General features: G+C 27.2%; 1 protein-coding gene across 1 annotated transcript; it reads left to right on the top strand.

Moving 5' to 3' along the window:
- Positions 1-9,870: 9,870 nt before the first annotated feature.
- On the top strand, positions 9,871-18,797 carry LOC129980833 (uncharacterized). The gene is made up of 3 exons (XM_056091252.1): positions 9,871-9,955; positions 13,817-13,883; positions 18,476-18,797. Exons 2-3 carry the CDS (start codon positions 13,820-13,822, stop codon positions 18,715-18,717), a joined length of 306 nt encoding a protein of 101 aa, XP_055947227.1. The 5' UTR covers positions 9,871-9,955; positions 13,817-13,819; the 3' UTR covers positions 18,718-18,797.
- The last annotated feature ends 2,964 nt before the right edge of the window (positions 18,798-21,761 follow it).

The following is a 21,761-nucleotide window of genomic DNA, read 5'->3' as shown; positions in this document are numbered from 1 at the left end:
TATTTTTTTCCTTGTTCCTAGTTAAATTATTGTTATTATTGTTTTACAAATTACTTTATTTTAATCCATTCTTTCTGCAGCTGACTGTCTTTCTAATTCCTTGGACAAATCAAATATATAAAATATATATTAGAAATTATGCACCTATTTTTCTTTTAATAAATAATAAAATATGTTAAATTAAAAAAAAATCTTGTAAAAAGTTTCAAACATATTCATACTTTTTCAACGCAAAACAATTCGGGACATACCGAACTGCTTCTATCTAGATAGTGTGGTATTTATCGGCAGAGAATTTAACATAGTTACGTTCCTAATACAAATCAGCAACAAAATCGGCAAAAACTTGTTCGCAATGCCTTTACCTTTATTTTTACGTGTTTTTGTTATAATTTTGGCAATGTAGCATCTATGTTTCAGATGTAATATATTTATTTTTTATCTCAAGAAAATAACTTTCCTTTTTCGTCTGAGCAATAGACTTTTGTTTCCATATTTCGAAATTTCCTTTATTGTACGATTTTTTAAAACATTTAAAAATTATTTCAGAATAAATTCGGTATGTGTTTTTCCTACTCTTTTTTTCCTATTCGCTTTCGTACTCAGACTCTATTTTTTACTCCTCAGATTCTTCTTTTTTCTTCTATACTGTTCACAAAAGAATGAAGTTTGTTTAGCATGATGAATTTTTGGATATATAAAAATCACTTAAAGTTTCATATTTTATTCATATGGAACTTTAAGTTTATTGGCAACAATGTGATTTTTTTTCTCAAATACATGCATGACATATAAAGGAAGAACGGAACTCCAAATTCGATGAATTTTCCATAGATAATATAGACACTCTGAAATGCCATTTAAAGAGGTGGTTATAATTCTAGAGATGATCTGCCATTTTCTGTGTTCTACAGTAACAAATTTGCTGCAAATGAATGTAAGTTTGTTTTAAAATAACCTGGGGGTAAGTACTACGTGGGTTTCTCATTTAACACATTTAGCCTGTTAAAGATATTGTGGTAGAGTTAATTTAATACAATGGTAGAGTTAACTTATTACAATGTCATAACTTAATACAATGAAATATGCCTACTTTAATAAGATGGGTGTGGAAATCATGAGATTTATTTTTATAAGCTTTATTATAATGGATAAATAAAGGAATTTCAAAATAGTAGCTTTGTTGTCTATATATAATGTCATATAATAAAGTACTATTTTCAGATGCCTATGGAATTTTTTCTCTATTTTATCAAAAATATTCTTCAAAATGTTCATATTCTTCAAATTACCCTTACACCACATATATTTTTTTGTAGAAATGTATTAATAAAAACTAATATGTGAAAAGAATTTCCGCTTATCTCGTAGTATTAACCCAGAGTTCTGAGAAAAGCATATTTAATTTCCTCCTTCATGTATTGTGAATATAGCATATTTTTTCTTAGTAATCAATAATTAGAAAACTTTTTTAGAAAAACGCATTCTCTAATATCAATTTTCTAGCTGAGGTCGTAAAATTCAATTCAAAAATTTTCTCGGTTATAATATCAGTTTCTCTATGCCACTCTGATTAATGTAATCTCAGATTTTCAGAGTGAAGATTCTATTTATCATTATTTTTACTAACTTTGATAGGACGTGATATAGGGGCTACATTCTGACTAAGGAGCTATCATCTGTATCCGTAATGGGAAAATAATTTTAAACATATTGTCTTTTTAGTATTTATTTATTTGGTGTTTTATCTTTACTTCATTGTTCATATTATTCCAAATTTTTAATCTAAATCTTTAGAATTTACTTCACATTTTATTCTCTTTTCTGCATAATTTTTATATCTGAGCTAATAAAATAAATAAGAGAGCATTTTTGCAATTGTTATAACCATTGCTTTGATAATAATATTTATCATTATATCTTGTTTATTTGAAATATAAACACCTTGAATAAAAATGAATTTAAATATTGTAAATATATGGAATGCAGCGAATTTAATTTATTTTGCATTTGTCTGAATATATATGAAATTTCATCGCTGCTCTTAGATGTTTCATTATCAATCGTTGATATTTTCGGAATTCCTTTGGTTTCATATCCTACCATCATCAACAGAAAGGAAGATGAATTCATAAGTTCTAACATTATTGCGCATTGTCTATGGTGATTTCTATAAACTTTAAGATCCTTTAGCATAAAAACGCAACATTTTGAAAAAGGAAATCAAAGTGAACTTCTTCCGCTGTAGCAATGTTTCGCTCACTCGCAAATCTCACAGCGAAATAATAGATATTTCAAATATAATTACTTGAAGCCTATTCCCATTGTTACATATCAAACTCACTAAATAATTGTGGAAAGTCTGAAAAAATTGCAGAAGACAGATCAGTAATATATATTTCTAGGATAAAGGATTTTGCTTCGTTCATAAAACAATCAAACCGGAAACCTATCTGATCATTCCTTGAAAGATTTGTTTCGCTTTCATAAATATGGTCGGTATCAAATATGATCAATATTTTATGATATACCATAACTTTGAAGTGATTGTGCTTATGCTAATTTCTTTGTCTTTATTCAACCTTCTGAACTGAAAACAAAATAGTTTGTAAATTTAGTATTTATTCGTAACACCATTATTGCTAAAGAGAAGTGTTTTGAGCCAGTGGGCCCGATTTGCGTGTAATCAAGATCAAGATTGCGATAAAAAGGTATACACAAGATTTAACATTAAATTAGCAAGATAAGCTAACATTAAATTTGAAATACATAAAATTTAACAATAAATGTTGCAACAATAATTTCATTTACGAAAGCAATACAAATTTAATCATTTTCCTGTTTTAGAACCTCATGTTCAAGTCTTTTTTACGGCTTATATCTCTACATTTAGGTTTTTAATATTTTTTTTTCAATTTTTTTTTGTTAGTTTTGAAATATATGGTGAGAATATTTTCTTATGTTCTTGGAATATTCATTCATTTTTCTGTATTTCAGTTTTTGATGAAATTCAATTTTTTTTTATTTCATAAACAACATAAAATTTTGTGTTAACGCTAAAAAAAAAAAAAAAAAAAAAAAAATTGTGTAAATCTATTGACGAAAGTTTTTTTTGACATTAATATTTTTATATCCACCCTTATATTTCTTTTTCTTTTCGTTTTGATTTGCCTTCACTTGCAATTTAATATACTGTATTTTATAATTTTAGCACTTTAAACCGATATTTGTATCCCTAGGGGTCAAATCTTGTGGCTTGAGATTACCAACGTTCCTTATTTGTGAATTTAAATTTACGAGGCAGCTTTCAATTATAATTTTGCTTATTCATTGCCATGTAGATCGCATATAAGATACGTGGGAATTCTGATATTCGGATGATACTGTATCATTTTATTGTAAAAGTCTTTCTCTTGGTTTATATTAATAAATTCATATAAATACTGCAAATATCTCATATAATGTTTGAGTAAATGTTGTCCAAAAATTTTGAAATCCAACAATTTGTAAAGGCATTTATGTAATAAAAATCATAATAATTTTTTTTAAAAAGTAATTATTAATTTATTTGAATATTTGTTGAATAATAAATCAGAAAAATATTTAAATATAATTTGACTATAGATTTTTAATGAAAAAAAAATTATTTTGATGAAATTATTTAATAAAAAAAATTATTATAAAAAATTATTATTTATTATTATTTATGTTATTATTTTTAAGATTTTCAATACAAGGAGTGTTTCAAATGAAAAGGAGCGAAACGACGTAATAACGTAACGGTTATCATATTTGCCTGCGCCGCTATGGGAGAACAAGATATCTAGAGAAGCAATTGGAGTCTTCGGCGTAGATCGGAGCATGTGCGGGAGACAGCAGAGGATCTTCTAAAGAGCGCCGTCCAATTCGGCTATTTGTTGAATTCCTCGAGCACAGAAGAACCATTAACACCTATGTGTACTGTAAGACATTCCGAAGACTACGCAAGTCAATCATGAACTAAAGACCGTGGCTACTGGTTTAGGGTGTGGTTTTGTGCTCCATGATATCGCGCGTCCACACGTCTCCAGGGTCACATATGCGGAACTGGCCAAGTTCAAGTGGGAGCAGCTCGACCATCCATCCTACTGTCCGTACATGTCGCCCTGCAATTTTCATGTGTTTGGTTCCCTGAAAAAACATCTGAAAGGAAGCGCTTCAACATGAATGGCGAACTAAAGGATGCTGTGAAGGACTGGATCACAGTCAAAGGAATACTGGGAACAATAAATCCTTCGGCTCGTTAATCAATGGGATTGTTAGGCTCAGGCCCATGGTGTATACTTTGAATAAATGCTTCATTTATACCTATAGTATCGTTCCGTACTTTTTCATTTGAACACCCCTTGTATATTTAACAAAATCCTAAAATTATTCTTTGAAGACACTGATATTCTTCGCCCTATTTTTTAACTATTCGAAATATGTCAAAATAATCCTTGTATTAAATAATTTTAATTTAATTTATGGTATAAAAATTGCAACGTTTTGTTGAAATGCCCCTAAGACTGTTAGATGCATTATGTATATGTCTAAAAAAATATGGCTTTGAAATAATATTTTTCGAAATAAAAATGCCACTCTTTTCCACAGACGAATGTCGATATGTAAATCCGTGTTTAAATTTCAAACTTCACTTTAGATTTTATTTTTTTTAAATACCATAATTTAAAGAAAAGGTTTTAGTTTAGTTTAGATATATTAATGTCCCGTTTTAAAGGGTTATTTTGGGACGGATCTCGAAATTTTAAATCTCGGTCAACTGACGAGGACGACACCTGAGCTGGCACCCCCTTCTCCGCACCACAGAGCACTAGTGAGAGGTTGCTTGGCAATGTAGCATTTATGTTTCAGATGTAATATCTTTATTTTTTATCTCAAGAAAATAAGAGAATTATCTCAAGAAAATAAGAAGAATTTGGAGAATAAAAATATTGCTTGAATACAAAAGACATTCACTGTCTCAAATATAATCAGAGTTAATTATAAAAGGTAAAAAAAGCATGGGCGCCATTTATTCTTATTTTTTAAGTATTAGAAAATCGTGCAAGATATAAAATTTCGAAATGGAGGAAAAAAATATCTAATAGTCTGGTGAAAAAGGCAAGTTGTTTTCTGGATAAAAAATATAAATACATAGCATCTGAAATATAAATGTTACAAATCAAAAAATATAACATATACACTATCATATTAAAGTAATAAAGGTAAATACATTGGTAGCAGGCTATTGCTGATTTTGTTGCTGATTTATACTGATTTGTATTAGAAATGTAATTATGTTAAATTCTCAGCCCAATAAATATCACAGTCCTTAATTGCTTTGCGTTGAAAAAGTGGGAATATTCTCGAAAACGCATTACAAGATTTTTAAAAAAATTTAACATATTTTATCATTTATACATACTGTAGAAGCAAATAATCTCTAATATATATTTTATGCATATAATTTAATAAGGAATTGCGCTGACAGTCAGTGGCAAAAGAAATGGATTGAAATAAAGTAATTAGTAAACTATTAATGACAAAAATTTCAACAGAAGGTAGAAAAAAATATTCAAAAGTTTTTATACAAGATGATTTTGGAAACAATAAAAAAAAATCTTGTGATTAAATGTGTTTGAAGAATGAGAATATATTGGATTGATTCCATTAGTTTCCAAAACATGCAATTTTTTGAACATTGTATATTCCGTTATGTCAATGTATATCTCAATTTTTTAAATTTTTTTATATATTACGGACTCGGTATATGAAGATGAATTTTCGATCGACACTTATTTGTATGTGTGTTTTTTCACATTGGATAATTTATCAATAATATTGATAAATTCATGGATTTCAACGCTTATAAAAGCAGTGAATTATTTCTTCTTGGTTTCTATAGATTTGCTCAGAATTATTATTATTTGATAAAAAATTTTCTGCCTTTTCGTTCATGCAATTTATTTTCTCTTTAAAAACATGTTTGAGATTTTTTCCAAATATAAATAAATAAATAAGTAAATTAATGAACACAAACCTTTCTTCTAAACTCAAGAAGAATAAATCAGTCCGTAAGGGTCTTTTAAAATTTCAAAATGCCGAATTTCGAATAAGCATTCACAGGAGCGATTCATAAACAATGCATTATACTAAAATTTAAAAAAAAAAATACATTAATAAGTCAAAACATTTATCTATTCAAGACACGTTGATCAAAAATATTATGTTGTACACGTTTTACAAGAAGAAAATAATAATTTTTGAACATAATTTGGATTCTTTAAACTCTTTTTGTGTCACATATGATTCAAATTAAAAATTAACATTTTTTGATTTAGAGAAAGCCTAAACTAAATTAATAACATATAAAATATTTTAATAAATAAATTATTTTTCTAGGAATTGAATCACATGAAAATTAAAATAGAAAACATATTATCCATTATTTATACACAGAAAAAGAATGATGGAAGAAACAATGTTAATGAAAAAGTTTAAAATATTTGACATATTTCATGTATTGCATTCATAGATAACTTGTACCTTCTTTCGACAGATGAAGAATACAATCGAGTGTGTGCCTGCGGGATGAAAGAGATAAACAATTCAACTGGTTACACCTAGGGATTGCAATACCGGTATACCGGGATACCGAATACCGGTATTTTGAGCCATTTGTACAATTTTGTAATACCGGTATTCGCAAGTTTAAATACCGGTTTTTCGGTATTTACTAGAAATTTTTAAAATTTCTCCACTATATGCTCAAGTATCGCCAACATAGCAAAATAGTATACGTTTTTGTTTTTATGTCTCCCTAACGGGCGAAATTAATTAACTAATGAATGGCTTAATTAATTACTTAAATCTAAATTAGGGAAACATGGATTATCCCTGAAAGAAAATATTGTATCCTTAGCGACTGATGGAGCAACAATTATGAAAAAGTTGGAAAGTTGATTGGTGCAAATCAGCAGTTGTGCTATGCAGATGGAATTCAATTAGGATTAATAGATGTATTATACCAAAAAAATAAAGAACAGTAGAATCTAAATACTGTGGATATAGAAATTTCGGATTCCAACTTTGAAAAGAGTAAGAGTGAGAGTGATATTGACAATGAAGATAATGACAATGTAATTGTTGAAGAAGTTATTGCTAATGAGGATGAAATACTAACCTATCAAGAATTGCTTCCTATAATTTATAAAGTTCGAAAAATTGTTAAGATATTTAAACGTTCCCCTATAAAAAGGATATTTTACTAAAATATATACTGACTGAAAATAAAACAGAATATATGTTAATATTAGATTCTAAAAGGCGTTGGAATAGTTTACTCCTAATGATGGAACGATTTTTGAAACTGAGAAGTCTAATCCAAAAAGCAATCGACTTGAACCTGTAAATTAATTTTTCAGATAGTGAATTCGACTTAATATCCAGAATTACATCAGCTCTACTTCCAATAAAACTGACTATTGAGGCAATGTGTCGGAGAGATTCTAATTTATTAACAGCTAATACAACAATAAATTTCATGTTGCAGTCTCTGAAAGAACAGCACACATCACTATCTGAAGAATTATATATTACATTGAAAAATAGCACAGAAGAAAGGCATACCGAAAAAGAAAATGTCTTACGGTATTTATATAATTATAATGGTTTTAAAAATGAAAATGAAAAAGAAGTAAAGAAAATAACCTATTCAAATCTGATTAAGTTTAGAGTAAATTTTATTAAAATTTTTTACCCTCAGCCCTATCCACATTCAGAAGAATTCGGTTTAATTATCGAAGATATGATGTCATTACTGTCGATAGTGAAAAGGAATTGTCTCTTAAACAAAAATTAGAATTAGCGATAAATAAAAAAATTTAAACGAACCAAAATACAATACAGAAATCAGCTATATCCAAAACCATCTGACGAGATATCGATTTATTTGAAGATGAGGGATTTAGAGGTAAATACTTGGAAAACGTATATCGCTCATTGCTGACAGTACCACAAACTAGCGTTGATGCCGAAAGAGCGTTTTCGACAACTGGTAATTTTTACACAAAATTACTTTTCAGGCTTAATGACAGTACAATTGATGCATTATGTTTTTTAAGATCACATTTCAAAAAGTTGGAATAGTAAAAAGTAATAGTATCCCAGACTGAATAGTGATATTTACACTTTTTTGTGATTTAAATAAATAAGACGTTTCTTTACTTTTTTGTGATTATATACTGTTATAATTTATAAGTTAACAAAATAATTTTTTGTGATATTTACACTCTCTAACAAAACTGGCAAATAAAACAAAGAAACACCTGTGTTTTCTTTCTGTTTCTAAAATTTCTAATACCGGTATTAAAACCGGTATCCCGGTATTAAGATTTAAAAAATACCGAATACCGTTATTGAACTTTTGGTACTGTATTGCAATTCCTAGTTACACCGAAATGGACAACGCTGCAATCTTTGACATGGTTAGAAATCTCTTCAAAGTTTTTCCTTTGCCTTTATGAAATTAACAAAGGTCTTGAGTGGGTGTTGTGTAAATAATTATAACGTCCTTCAGATAGTCTTTGGATCAGAAAGCTCATATATGATCTTCTTTTTTTCATTCTATGAATCTAAAAGAGTTGTAAACAAGAATCTTATTTGTCTATATGAGAATGAATTACAAGAATAAACCACATCATAATCATAATGCAATAATATGAACTTGCGTAGAAAGAGTCATTTCTTATAAAGACACCAAAATTTTTCCGAGAAATTTTTGGGAGCACTAGAGAAAATTAGGAGGAATGAATTCACTAAGCCATAACGAAAATTGAGAAACCTTAATACGATCTTTATTACAAAGAATCATATGATTTCAAATTGTGGTTAAATAATGCAAGTGCGCTTTTCCATGCAAAAATGGAAAACACTGAATATTTCATAAAGTATAAAATAATAATTTCTATTTATTTATTTATTTATTCTCAGTTTCAGTTCTTTTATTAAGATATTGTAGATATGAAGAGAATAATTTTTTAGTTAATTAATTAATTTTTTTTCAAAATTACGAAAAACTTTTGCATTCACTTTACTATAAGTTAGTGTTTCAAAAAATAATTTCTCAGGTAGATTTTTACAAGGAATGAATTCAATCATGACATTCTCAGACAGGTGCAGATTCTTAAAAGAGTAAACGAGAATATGTAATAGTTCAAAAGTTGAAATTAGATTATTCTGAAAATTACCTCAAAAGCAGAAAAACCTACGGCGGATAAAAAATTCACAAAGGTACTGTTTCAGATTTAACAATTAATATTTTAAAATATTTCAAACCACCCTTTATTATTTTTTCCTAAAAATAACGTTCACTATTAGAAATATATTTATAAATAATGAAGAAAATAAATTAAATGCAAAAATAATAAAATCTGAAAATTTTCTTAGTCGGAGAAATGGAGATATATATGATTATTCTATAAATATAATTGTTTAAAAATAATTTAGAAAATAAAATATACTTAATGAGGTATAAAATAAGCAAAATTTAAGTGTGTAAAAATGAGAATGATTTCCAAACGGATAGAAACGCGGAATTACATGTGACATGAAAGGCGGTATGGGACTAAATATAGAGTAATGAAGTTATCTGCTGTGTACTTTTCATTACAGGATCTTGCATAAAGAAACGTATATTTGTCTTTCTTGGAAAGCGGGAAGTTGAATAATTGTTGAGCAGATGCAGAAGTTATTTACTAAAATATCTGCATTGAAAATTAAACAACCCTAATTAGCATTTTTACTAAGAATAACGTTCAATTAAAATTTCTTAGAATTTTCAGCCCTAAAGTTTGCTATAAATTCGACTTCTTTCCTAAATTGTCATATCAAATCGTTCTGAGACTTATCTAAGAAGAACCGTCTTTGTAAAAAGGTATGTATCAATTATATTTGACTCTTCTTGGTTAATTTATATATACAAAAGTAATAAAATCAGGTTAATACGAAAAATCAAATTAAACCAAATAAAAAATTAATAAGATCTGAAGACTTTTTCAAGGGCCAACCTCAGGCAGGATTCAAAAAAGGGATTTTTTTCTGTGAAGGAATACAAACAAGATAGTCTAATAAGGATTCCTCGTGACCCGAAAATGCCCTGAAATTAAGCCCAAGAGATATACCATTTTGAGTGATTAAATTCTTGGATATTTACTTCGAATATCTAAAATTACACAAAATTGTACATAACAATAATATATTTTTTCCTGTATCAGATAAAACAACTGTTTCAATAGCGTTTATTTATACTTCAACTTAAAAGAAAAAAATTTGTAATTATAATTACTATAGCAAAAATTTAGATAGTTACTGGAACAAAGAAAACTTTAAAGATTTTTTAGATATTGATACAGGTCATATTATTAGAGGTAATTTAAAAATTATTGAATTCAACTCTTTAAGAGAGTTAATGGAAAGAGCAAATAAATTTAGATTAAGAGAAAAAAATAAACCATAATAAAATTTTAATTTCTATTGGTAAAGATTTGGATATTTTTATTGCTAAATTATCTAAGGCGGAAAAAAGACCCACAAAGGCACTGTTTCAAATTTAACAATTAATAGTTTAAAAATATTCAAAGCAGAAAACCACCCTTTATAATTTTTTTCCTAAAAATAACGTCCACTATCAAAACTGTATTTATAAATAATAAAGAAAATGTAATGAAATGCAAAAAGAAATAAAAAAAAATTGAAACTTTACTTAGACAGAGAAATGGAGATATATATGATTTATCTATAAATATAATTGTTTAATAATAATTTAGAAAATAAAATATACGTAATGAGGTATAAAAAAAGCAAAATTTAAATATGTAAAAATGAGAATGATTTCCAAACGGAAAGAAACTCGAAATTACATGTGACATGAAACTAATATGAGCATGACATGTGGGACTAAATATAGAGTAATGTAGTTATCTGCTGTATACTTTTCATTACAGGATCTTGCATAAAGAAAAGTGTATTTGTCTTTATTGGAATCATGTTTTTTGTTAAATCATTTTCCTTTAAAATCAGGCAAAAAGAAAAACCTCTAATTAACATTTTTGCTAAAAGTAACGTTGAAATAGAATTTTTAGCTAACAAATTTCATATAAATTTGACTTTTTTTTTCTGAACTGTCATATCAATTCCTTCTGAGACTTGTGTAAGAAGAACAGTTTTTTTTAATCAATTATATTTGAAACGTCTTGCTTGATATATATAGTATATATATTTCTGTATTTCAAAATATATTTTCAAAACCATACTTCCCTGCGAAGTGTTTTAATTTTACATTGCTATTAATAATAAGTAGAGCTTTAATCATTAATGTAATCAGTTTCATTCATTAGTTAAGAACATTTGTGAGAAATAAATAAATCAAAAATACCCATATATCAAAATTCAGTAGCTGTCGCTACTGTAACTTAAACATTTGAGGAGAGGTTGAAAATTTCTATTCTTTTATTTTCATTTTCAAGAAATAGTAAGGAAATATTGTTTTTGTAAAGAAAATTTCTCTGTAGAAACATTTATTCATAAAATTATTTTTGTCTCTAATAGTAAGAAAAATTATCAAATAAAAATATTGAAAGATAAATTTATTTTGATATATTATAATCATTTTTTAAAATAAACAGAAATATTAATAAATATTATCAGATAGATAAACCACGTGTAAACTATCTCTACTCGGCCTTTCGCTTATATCTACTTGGTACTTCATTCAAGGAACTCAACTTTACACCCGTTTCCATCCACAAGACGAAATGACTGGCATCTACCAGATTTAGAAAAGTATAAAAATTATAAAAAAACATTCAAGAAATAACAGAAAGTAAATCATGATCAGAACTACTTTTAGTCAACGTGCCTCCAAGCGGATACGAACTTACAAACGGTTGCTTTCAGTTCAGAGCATTTTACAACTGAGCGATTCACTCCGCTTTTGTTTGAAAACAAGTTTCATTACAATACTTTGAAATATTCATAAAAATAATTTTTAAAGGATAAAAATGATAATTACAGGAAAACAATCTCACTAAAGTTCAGAAAGACACTAATTCTTTCAAACTCAAAGACGTATAAATTTATTAATTCCCATCATTCGTGATTTATCTTATAAATCTGTAAAGGGAGAGAATTCAATTCTCTAATATCAGTATTTATCAATGATTTAACTTATAAAATATCTTGGAATAAGTAGCAACAAAATGCATGCCATTTCTTCTTGTGTAGAGACATCCTTCGAAATCTCTGGGAATTTGGTTTATTACAAGCTATCTTGGAATAAGTAGCAACAAAATGCATGCCATTTCTTCTTGTGTAGAGACATCCTTCGAAATCTCTGGGAATTTGGTTTATTACAAGCTCCTTCGTCCCCGTATAATCATTCAGCTATTGCACCAGAGGAATTTTGTAATGGAAGTAAAATAAAATTGTAGAGTTCGTACAGCTGATGAATTGGAAGGGGTGCCTGGAACAGTGATTTATTTACTATCTATTTCTTGCAGACAGTCATTACTGGTAATTCATGACATTAAGAGGATTCTTTCTCGTGACACATTTTGAAATAATTTCAGAGAAATTATAAATATGTGATATTATCCGATTTATTTCATCTTCACAGTGAATACCTTATACTAAAGACTTTAAGGTCGATGACATTTCTTAAAATCAATAATTGAAGTAATAAATTGCTTTTGTTATATAACAGCTTCATTTGCTTCAAGCATGTTCTATTTTCTTTCTTCTCCCCAAACTGATTCTAATATTTGATGAATTTCTAAAGGCTCTGATTTTAAATTCAAACCTAAATTTATTGGTGTCAGATTAAACCAGCAAGTTGACTTGACATTTCAGACTGTTCATTGTATACTTTCTGATACCAACCCACATTTTGCTACAGAAAACTGCTTTATGTTTAAGTGTACATTCAACCTTAATAAGATTATTGTATCTTTTCTGTTTCTTTTGTTAAAATAACATCAGAAGACCCGAAAATTTATCTAAACGGATAATAATTTGTGTAAGTTTCTCGATTTAAAAAGGAAAAAGAACTTTCTGAACATAATCAAGATCATCTCATCAAAATCTCTGCCTAAAATAATAAGACTTTGTATACATCTTTTATTATACGCATGATGTCTTCAGTCTGAATCAAAATAACAAATGAATATTCATTAGGTGAAATTTGATATCCAGTTCTGTATACTTAACATTAGCAACAATTAAATTTATTTAAGAAATGTACCTTATAAATAACTTAAGGAAACACGTGAATGGTTTTGCTAAAATGTTCTGAAATATTTCATACTTTTAGATCTGCAATAAAGATAATAAATTTTGAACAATCATATCACATTGATGAAGCTATTCTTCGTTTCAGCAAAAACAATGAAAATTTGTATATCTCGCTTTTTTCAAATTGAGATTTAGGGAAATTATTCTAACAGTTAATTTGCTAAAATTCTTTAAGTACTAATGAATTTTGCGTGAATTTAATTGAAATTCTACTCTCAAAACCAAGATAAAAAAAAAGGTAATTTTATGTGAATTAATCTCATGGTTAAATTATATGCACCCATGAAATTTTTGCATTGAATATTTTTAGAAATATATCAATACTTTCAAAAAGCTGATGAACATGATTTTAATATTATCTTTCGGTTTTTCATCTTTACTTCGGACAAATACTGGAAATTTGATATCTTAAGTTTACCATTACATTTCATAATTATATGCATTCTAGATCATGAAGCTTCTACTTGTTTTAATCTTCCTCGCAGTTGTGGGAACTGCAACTGCACAAGCAAATGGTGAGTTGGAAAGAATCAAATATTTATTTTGTATTATGTTATAAAGTTTTTACACAATACTAATCATTAAAGACAAAAACAGTGAGAAGCAATAATCAATAGTATTAACATCTTTAAAATAATGCATTTAAAATTAAGAAGAATATGTGAATGAAATGTTGCTATGTGGCGTGTTTCTGGAAGGTGTATACACATGACAGCACAAGCTCGTATTAGCATAAGAATAATTTTTAGTGAATTTTAATTATTTTGTATTTCCAACTTTCAATATACGATATGATTCTCCATAGCAAACACAGATTATGAAGCCATCAAAATCGAATAATTTTGTAAAATAAAAGGTTTTATATTAAGCTCAGATAAGAACAGTTAAACGGCTGTAAATCACTTAAAGTTTTGTAAGCAATCATACTTTATCTCCCAAAACATTACTCTTAACGTTTTTTAGGTTGAAAACGATACTCTTAACGTTTTTTACGTTAAAAACGAAATTCATTAAAATATTATTTGCTAAATTTCAAAAATCCCTTAAAACAATTTAATATACTTAATGCTTGAAATGAATAACATAAACCTAGTTCATGTTTTTAGACTTTAATATCTTTTGTAATATAAATTAGGATTAGATTGTAAAAAAAATCAGCAAGATCGCATATGATGTTCTTAAAGTGGAAAAAATAATATTAAAAAAATTGTTGCATCCCAGCCCAAAAAACAAAACATTATGCTCTTTGTTCTTGAGCAGGTTGAATAATATCTCAGGAAAGGAATGAAACAAGTGCGTACAATTTATTCTTAACTTGACTTTAATTAATTACACATTTCACTAACATTATATATATTCTCTATATTAAAAGTAAAATATACTGTGCCACTCTCTGAATGGATGAAACTTACAATTAAGTTTTTGATAAATGCTATGAATTATTTCTTTTTTTAATATTTCAATGTGAAGAAATGAAAACACATTTTCATCTTTCATTAATATAAGATGAAATTTAGCACAAAACTTTAGTGCTGTAGAAACAAAACCGAAATTTGTAACGTGATTTATGCCCGTTATTTCAACATTAACATATCTTGAAATAAAAAAAAAAAAAATCGAACTTCCTTTCTTGTCGAATCATAATTTCGAGCAGGCTTAAATAAAAAAAAAAAAAAAAAACGAAAACATACCTTATATGCAATTTTACTATTTGAATTATTTACATTTTTCCATCATGATTTCTTTTGTTTTTCACACTAGATTATCTAATATGTTATTGTATGAGTTATTGTATAAATGTTTCAAAATTCGTAATAACTTGGATTGCGTCTGGAGCAGGTAAGTGTTTTATTAAGAGCCATGTAAAATATTCAACTAAGAATCATTAATGAAAATTGTCTATTCGGTTGACGACATGCATTTGTATCAGGTACAAATAATAAATAATTTAATGCATTTGAGAAAACTACTCTGAAGTTTTAGGTTTTTCTAAGACTTTTTGAATTTGAAATTAATTAATTCAGATGCCTATAATAAAAAAGTTTGCTATTCAATAAAACTAAATGCAATGTTTCATGAAGTTCAAATTTCTTATTTATTTTTAAACTAATAAGAATGTGTCAAAATCCGTCTTACTTTAATATTTGTATCAACAGTTTTCTAAATGTGAAACTTTTTTAAATTATTTTACAAATGTAATTATAATATTTTGAAGTTTAAAAATAATGCTAAAACTGTTTAGTAGGATATCACATCGTTTTATCACTGTTTTTATAGTACACATTCCACTATAGATCTTCACATCGAGAATCTGTAATAGAACAGGTTTTCGTTCCAGAAAGATGAAAATTCTATTTTCTTCTACCTTAAAAGTCAGTTTAGAGCCTGGGGACTCTTCTTTGAATCATGCATTTAAAGAAAATAAAAACTAAAGCAAAGATTGAGGATTAAAATCTGATTTACACATTACTATTCGTTCGAATATTTTGATTATGTTTCCTAAATATATGTGTTCAGTAAAAATTACTCCGTTGAGATAATCCCAATTCCTTACAATAGCATTTTATTATTGAATATTAAGATTAGTTTTTATTCACGATGTTTGTGCTTTGAATATACAAAGAAAGAAAGAAAGAAAAACAAGTTAAGTCTTGCTGCAGGCGATGATTATAAAATTTGTAAAAACAATACTACGTTAATATTTTAATTTTGTTTTCCCATTTAAAATAAAATTATGAAAAAAAAAACAAGAATAAAATTTGAAAACCTTACAAGGAGTTTCATTAAAATTTGGAGAACTATGTAGAATTAAAAGATAATAAAATTCCTTAGTGGCAAGAAAACAAAATACGTAAAAATAATGTTTGTTATTACAGATACAGATTCTGCTTCTTTATTTATAGCGATTGTATTTTCTATATTCAGTAATAAAATGTCAGTAGAAATAATGAGAAATCAAATTCTCTCTCGAAACTCTGCAGAGCTAATAATGCATTATTCTAAATGCCAAAGCGAATTGATTATTGTAATGAAGAAAAAGTTTTCTATTTGATTTCAAGAACTCAAGAGCCATGATATTAAAGCCATCACAGTTTTGAAACAAAGTATTTTCTAATGATTGGTTAATAAGGGAATTTAATTTCCAAAACGTAAATTTTAAAGAAATTTAATATTAATTATTTTTCCGAATATTGGGGTAATGTTACGCGACGATTGGAGGAACTTTTTTTATATAAGTTTTTTTCAATGAATTTCAATAAAAATTACTGGTGGTATAAAGTCAATTCCATTTTTAGGAGTATTTTTTGTATAAAAAGAGAATTAAAAATTTCATATGCTTATGAATGTAAGAAAATATTGTGCGAAAATATATCTAAACTATTAAGGCACTTTTTTTAAATTCTTTTTTAATAGTCATTTTCGGGCTTATGAAAAAGAAATCTCACGATTTCTACAACTATTTTATTGAAGTTAACTTTATTACATTGTATGAAGTTATAATTAGACACACCTTCATACCCTTTAACTCTAATAAATGATTTTCATTGGGCTAAATTTCTTAAGTGGAGCTCATATATTATCGTATTTTTCTTCTTTCTCTGAATCTGGAACTGTTAAAATAACAATCTCAAAAGTGCATATAGCAAATGAATATACGCAGAAGCATAAATAGTCTTTATGTACAGAACCATCTAGACATTTTCTTTGAAATTTTAGTGATTACATGAGGAAAACAAGAGTCATGTATTCAGTAGGACACACACATACACACACAAAAAATGAGAGCATATAATAAGACAAAATGGAAAATATGATTTCAAATTATATTTATATAATGCATTTTGTCTGTGTCAGCAAATTATTTCTGCATTTGAAAATAAATTCCTGATTCTGTATTATCTTATGTATAAGATTCTGTATTATCTTATACATAATGTATAAGATTCTGTATTATCTTATACATAATGTATAAGATTCTGTATTATCTTATACATAATGTATAAGATTCTGTAAATGTATAAGATTCTGTATTATCTTATACATAATGTATAAGATTCTGTAAATGTATAAGATTCTGTATTATCTTATAAATTTCTTACACAATACAAACCATTTACGAATAAATTATTGAGAAGCATTAACCAATAGTACTAACATCCTTAAATGAATGCATTAAAAATTAAGAAGAGTATCTGAACTTGGTTTTACTATAGTCTATTTCGAGAAAACATATATATCGTCTATGAATCTTTTCGGAATATAAAATGAAAAATCAGTAATAAACAAATTCTCATGAAACCATCCATCCCGCTCCCCTCCCCCAAAAGGGAAGTTATACTCTTTGCTCAAGAAAAATTTCCCATAATAATTCAGAAAAGGAACGAGACTAATTTATTTTTAAATTAATCTACATATAGATTTTTGTGGATTTGTCAAAATATCAAAATATTTGATTTATTGGTTAACATTACCTAATTTGCCTAACATAATGCATGTATATATATAAAGCGAATTCAAAAATTCATTGTCAGTTTTCATAAATATAAGATGGTTTTCAGTACAAAACTTTCGTGCTGTGGAAAGAACACAGAAAATCGATATGTGATTCATGTACCTTGTTTTCGCGTCAGCATACCTTAATATAAAAATTTCGAACGTACGTTCTTGTAGAATCATAATTTTAAACAGGCGAATGCCAAAAAACGAAATCATTTTTTATAAGTCCTCTTCCTATTTGTATTACATACATTTTCCCACCATTATTTCCTTTGTCCTTTGTTTTCACATTAGATTATTTATTCTCATAATATATTATTGTATAAAGGGCTCAAAATTCGCAATTTTAATTATTTTGATTGAATCAGACAAGTTTATAAATAATATTTTTTATAAATAATCATGCTGAGAAGCATTAATGAAAATGTTCAATTCGGTTGACGACATGCTTTTGAATCAGATACAAAAAAAATAAACAATTTATTGCATTTGAGAAAGCAAGTTTAAAGATTTAGGTTTTTTTACGATTGTTTGACTTCGAAATGTATTGTTTTAATTTAACTTACTAGAATTTTTAGAAGAAATATATACAACTTCTTCTTATTTTTAGGACGTGTGTGTCCTTTAGTCTTTTTATATGATTGCCCCGAAATGTTATCAATGGGTTGTTGCTCAAACTCGGACTGTCATGGAGGAGATGTTTGTTGCAAAGTGAGATTATGCGAAACACAATGTCAACCGCCGAAAATAGATGGAAGAAGTAGAGCGTATCATGTATCGCCTGAAGAATGCTCTGCACTGCAGAAACGCATTATGGATAGACATTCTGGAAGAGACTATTTGTCTTTTTAATGAACATCTTTATTCATTGATGCATCTATAAATTAATTAATTCAAATGCTTATTGTAAAAGAGTAAAAAATTCAATGAAACGAAATAAAAAATTTAAGAAATTTGAAATTTCTCATTTGTTTTTAAACAAATAAGATAGATATAAGATCACTCTTATTACAATATTTGCATCAAACATCTGTATTTCTATAATTTTGTTTAAAATTTCAAAAAAAAAATCTGGAGATAAGAACTTGACAATGATACGTGATATTTTCAGTATGGTTTATCATATATATGAAATTTATAATACTACCGAAAATAGTGAAAAACGAAATAAATTCTATATTTAAAAATTTTCACATATCTGAAAATACGGTCCATTTATCATAGATTAATTAAGGTTATTATTGAAAGCTTTATCGTAAAATTAATTTCATAGAATGGGAAGTTATTAACCTCAAACAACCGGATTTGTCCCTAGTAGGTAGAATTACTAAAGATATAAAAAAAGAAAATTTAAACAACATCGGATTAGAGAATAATCAAAGAGAAAAGAACGTGAATGATAAAATAGTTAAAATTGAGAACTACTGAATTTTTTGACAACAAATTGATGCCAGGAAATACTCTTTCCTTATACATTTATACAATTTTCTTCTTTTGCCAATATAAAACATTGTATTTTTCACAGAATCAAGAATTGAATTTTGTCAAAGACAAAGATGCAAAAAAATATTTGGATATCCCAATATTGAAATCGAATATTATAATACAATCTATCTTAACTAATTGAAAAAAATATTTAAAATAATAAACCGTAGTAATTTTTACAAACTGCGTTGCTAACGTGGGTTCAACGAGAAATATATTGATTTTTGCTTAAAAATCTGCTAATAGTATATAAATTGAATATTTCATTTATATAAATTTTCAGTGTCAACTAAATTCTAAAATCATAGATGCACAGAAATTTTGATTTTTTTAAAAATTCTAACGAACCATGGAGGATAATGAATAGTAATATATTTTTAGATAGCTTTGTTAGAAAAAGTGAACACTGGTAGAAAAAAAAAGGAACTATATATTCTTTCGAAAATGATGTTAAGGGGAAAAAAATAAATTTACGAATAATTTGTGTTTGTTCAAACGGTGATGTAAGGACAAAGAAATAACTCAAACACTCTAACCAAATATATGAGGAGTATAATCAAATTTTGATTTTATTTAATATTGACCTTATTTGTGGAAAAGAATAAATTCTTACATGGAATTATCAGATTTTTTTCTTGGTTGATTGCTTTATAAATTAAGTGAAAAAGATATCAAAATTTTCAAGTAAAGGAAAGGCCCTATATATAGCTGCATATTTCCGATATATCTTGAGCAATTTTTATGCAATTTCCAAGATATTTTTAGTAAAACTAGAATGCAAAAATGAGAAAAATCATTCATACAACGAGGATAGGTCAAGAAAATACACTTACAAAAAAAAAGGACAAAATTATGCGAAAAATGAGAAGAAATTTTAAAATTTTTCGACATATTTTGATAAAATTTAAAGCAGAATGCAGATAGTGAAAATAAATGACCTTGAAGTAATTGACCGTGAAAATAATTGACCGTGTTTAGAAAATGCAATAAGTTAGAAACCTTTCTCTTTACTGATGCAGAACGTACCCCTCTCCTTAAAGCGACTGTATCTCCTATTCTATGTAGTATGGTTGTTAGTAAAAACAATGAGAAATCAAATTAGGCCTCGAAAATCTGAAAAGCTGAAATTTCATTAATCTAAATTTAAAAAAGAAGGCAATATTGTAACTTTGTAAATTTTGTATTGAATTATTAAGACTACAAAATGAACTTTAATTTTAAAAAAATAATTTTTTTCCAAAAAAAGATGTTTTTTAATGATTTATTCATAAAGATTCATAATGATTCATAATGATTTATTCATTCATATTCAATTCATATTATTACCAAACTATGAGTTATAAAGAAATTTAATATTATTTTTTTTCTTCGAATATTGCGGCAAGCTTACGCGATAAGTGCAGGCTCGTTTTCATTTAATAATTTTTTTTGTACATTTGAAATAAAATTAATTGTGGAGGAAAAATAATTTTATTTTAAAGAGTATTTGTGAAGATACAGATAAATAAAAATTACATCTGAATAAAGTAATCGTTTATAGGCCATTGCGTATAGACAAATAAGGATGATATTTAGGTTATAAATAGAGGAAACTCCGTGCTTCAAACTTTACTATAAAATCTCCACTGTTCTTTCTAATTTAACGTCAGAAATGCAGGAAGTCTAGTTATGAGTTATATGTCATTGCATCTAGTCAAATAAGGGTACTATTTAAGAAAACATTTTACTTTGTCAATATCAGGTGTATAAAAAATAAATTTTATGGTTTCACACCTATCTTAATGACGGAAGCAGTTTTTTTTATGATGTTACATTATAATGAGATACAGCTCCAATTCTCTTAAAGTAATTAGACAGCTTCAATGGAATAGTTTCCACTAAGCAGAAGAGATCAGGAGAATCCAATATTTCCTAAGCTTACTTAAATTTACTTGTAACAAATTTGGGAATTTCTACCCTAAAAAGCGTCTAGGAATACGATTCAAATAGTATTTAACCATAATAATAATATCTATGTAGGACCGTGTCCTCAATCGAAAGAAGACTACACGTTTGTATTTTCCATATTTTAATAAACGAACACAGGACTACACGAACATTAAGCAAAAGAACAAAAGTATAGGGTTGGTTGAAGTTCAGGCGAACATAGCATGGCTGTTATCCTTTAACTTTGAAGCTCACACACTCTCGCACCAAGTGTCTTTCTTCTGCCGTTTGCCTCACTTATACTTCTAGTTGGAACACTACTGCCATCTGTCGGCGAGGTAGAGGGAGTAGCATAGGGGCTCATACTACATCTATGTGATTACCAATGGATTTAGATCCCTAACTTGCCAAATATTTCGAAAAATCAATCATTGTTCTATTATTAAACGTGTTTGTGATAGCTATGTAAAATTCATCCAATTAGG

This window comes from Argiope bruennichi, chromosome 1, assembly GCF_947563725.1.
Source record: "Argiope bruennichi chromosome 1, qqArgBrue1.1, whole genome shotgun sequence".
In the NCBI taxonomy this organism is placed as follows: domain Eukaryota; kingdom Metazoa; phylum Arthropoda; class Arachnida; order Araneae; family Araneidae; genus Argiope; species Argiope bruennichi.
This window is presented reverse-complemented; position numbering and strand designations above follow the sequence as displayed.

Bases quoted from the DNA above. Each gene is read 5' to 3' on its own strand.
- LOC129980833 (XM_056091252.1), top strand. From the start codon at position 13,820: ATGAAGCTTCTACTTGTTTTAATCTTCCTCGCAGTTGTGGGAACTGCA. The intron at 13,884-18,475 runs GTGAGTTGGAAA...TCTTATTTTTAG, and splicing joins TGCAACTGCACAAGCAAATG to GACGTGTGTGTCCTTTAGTC.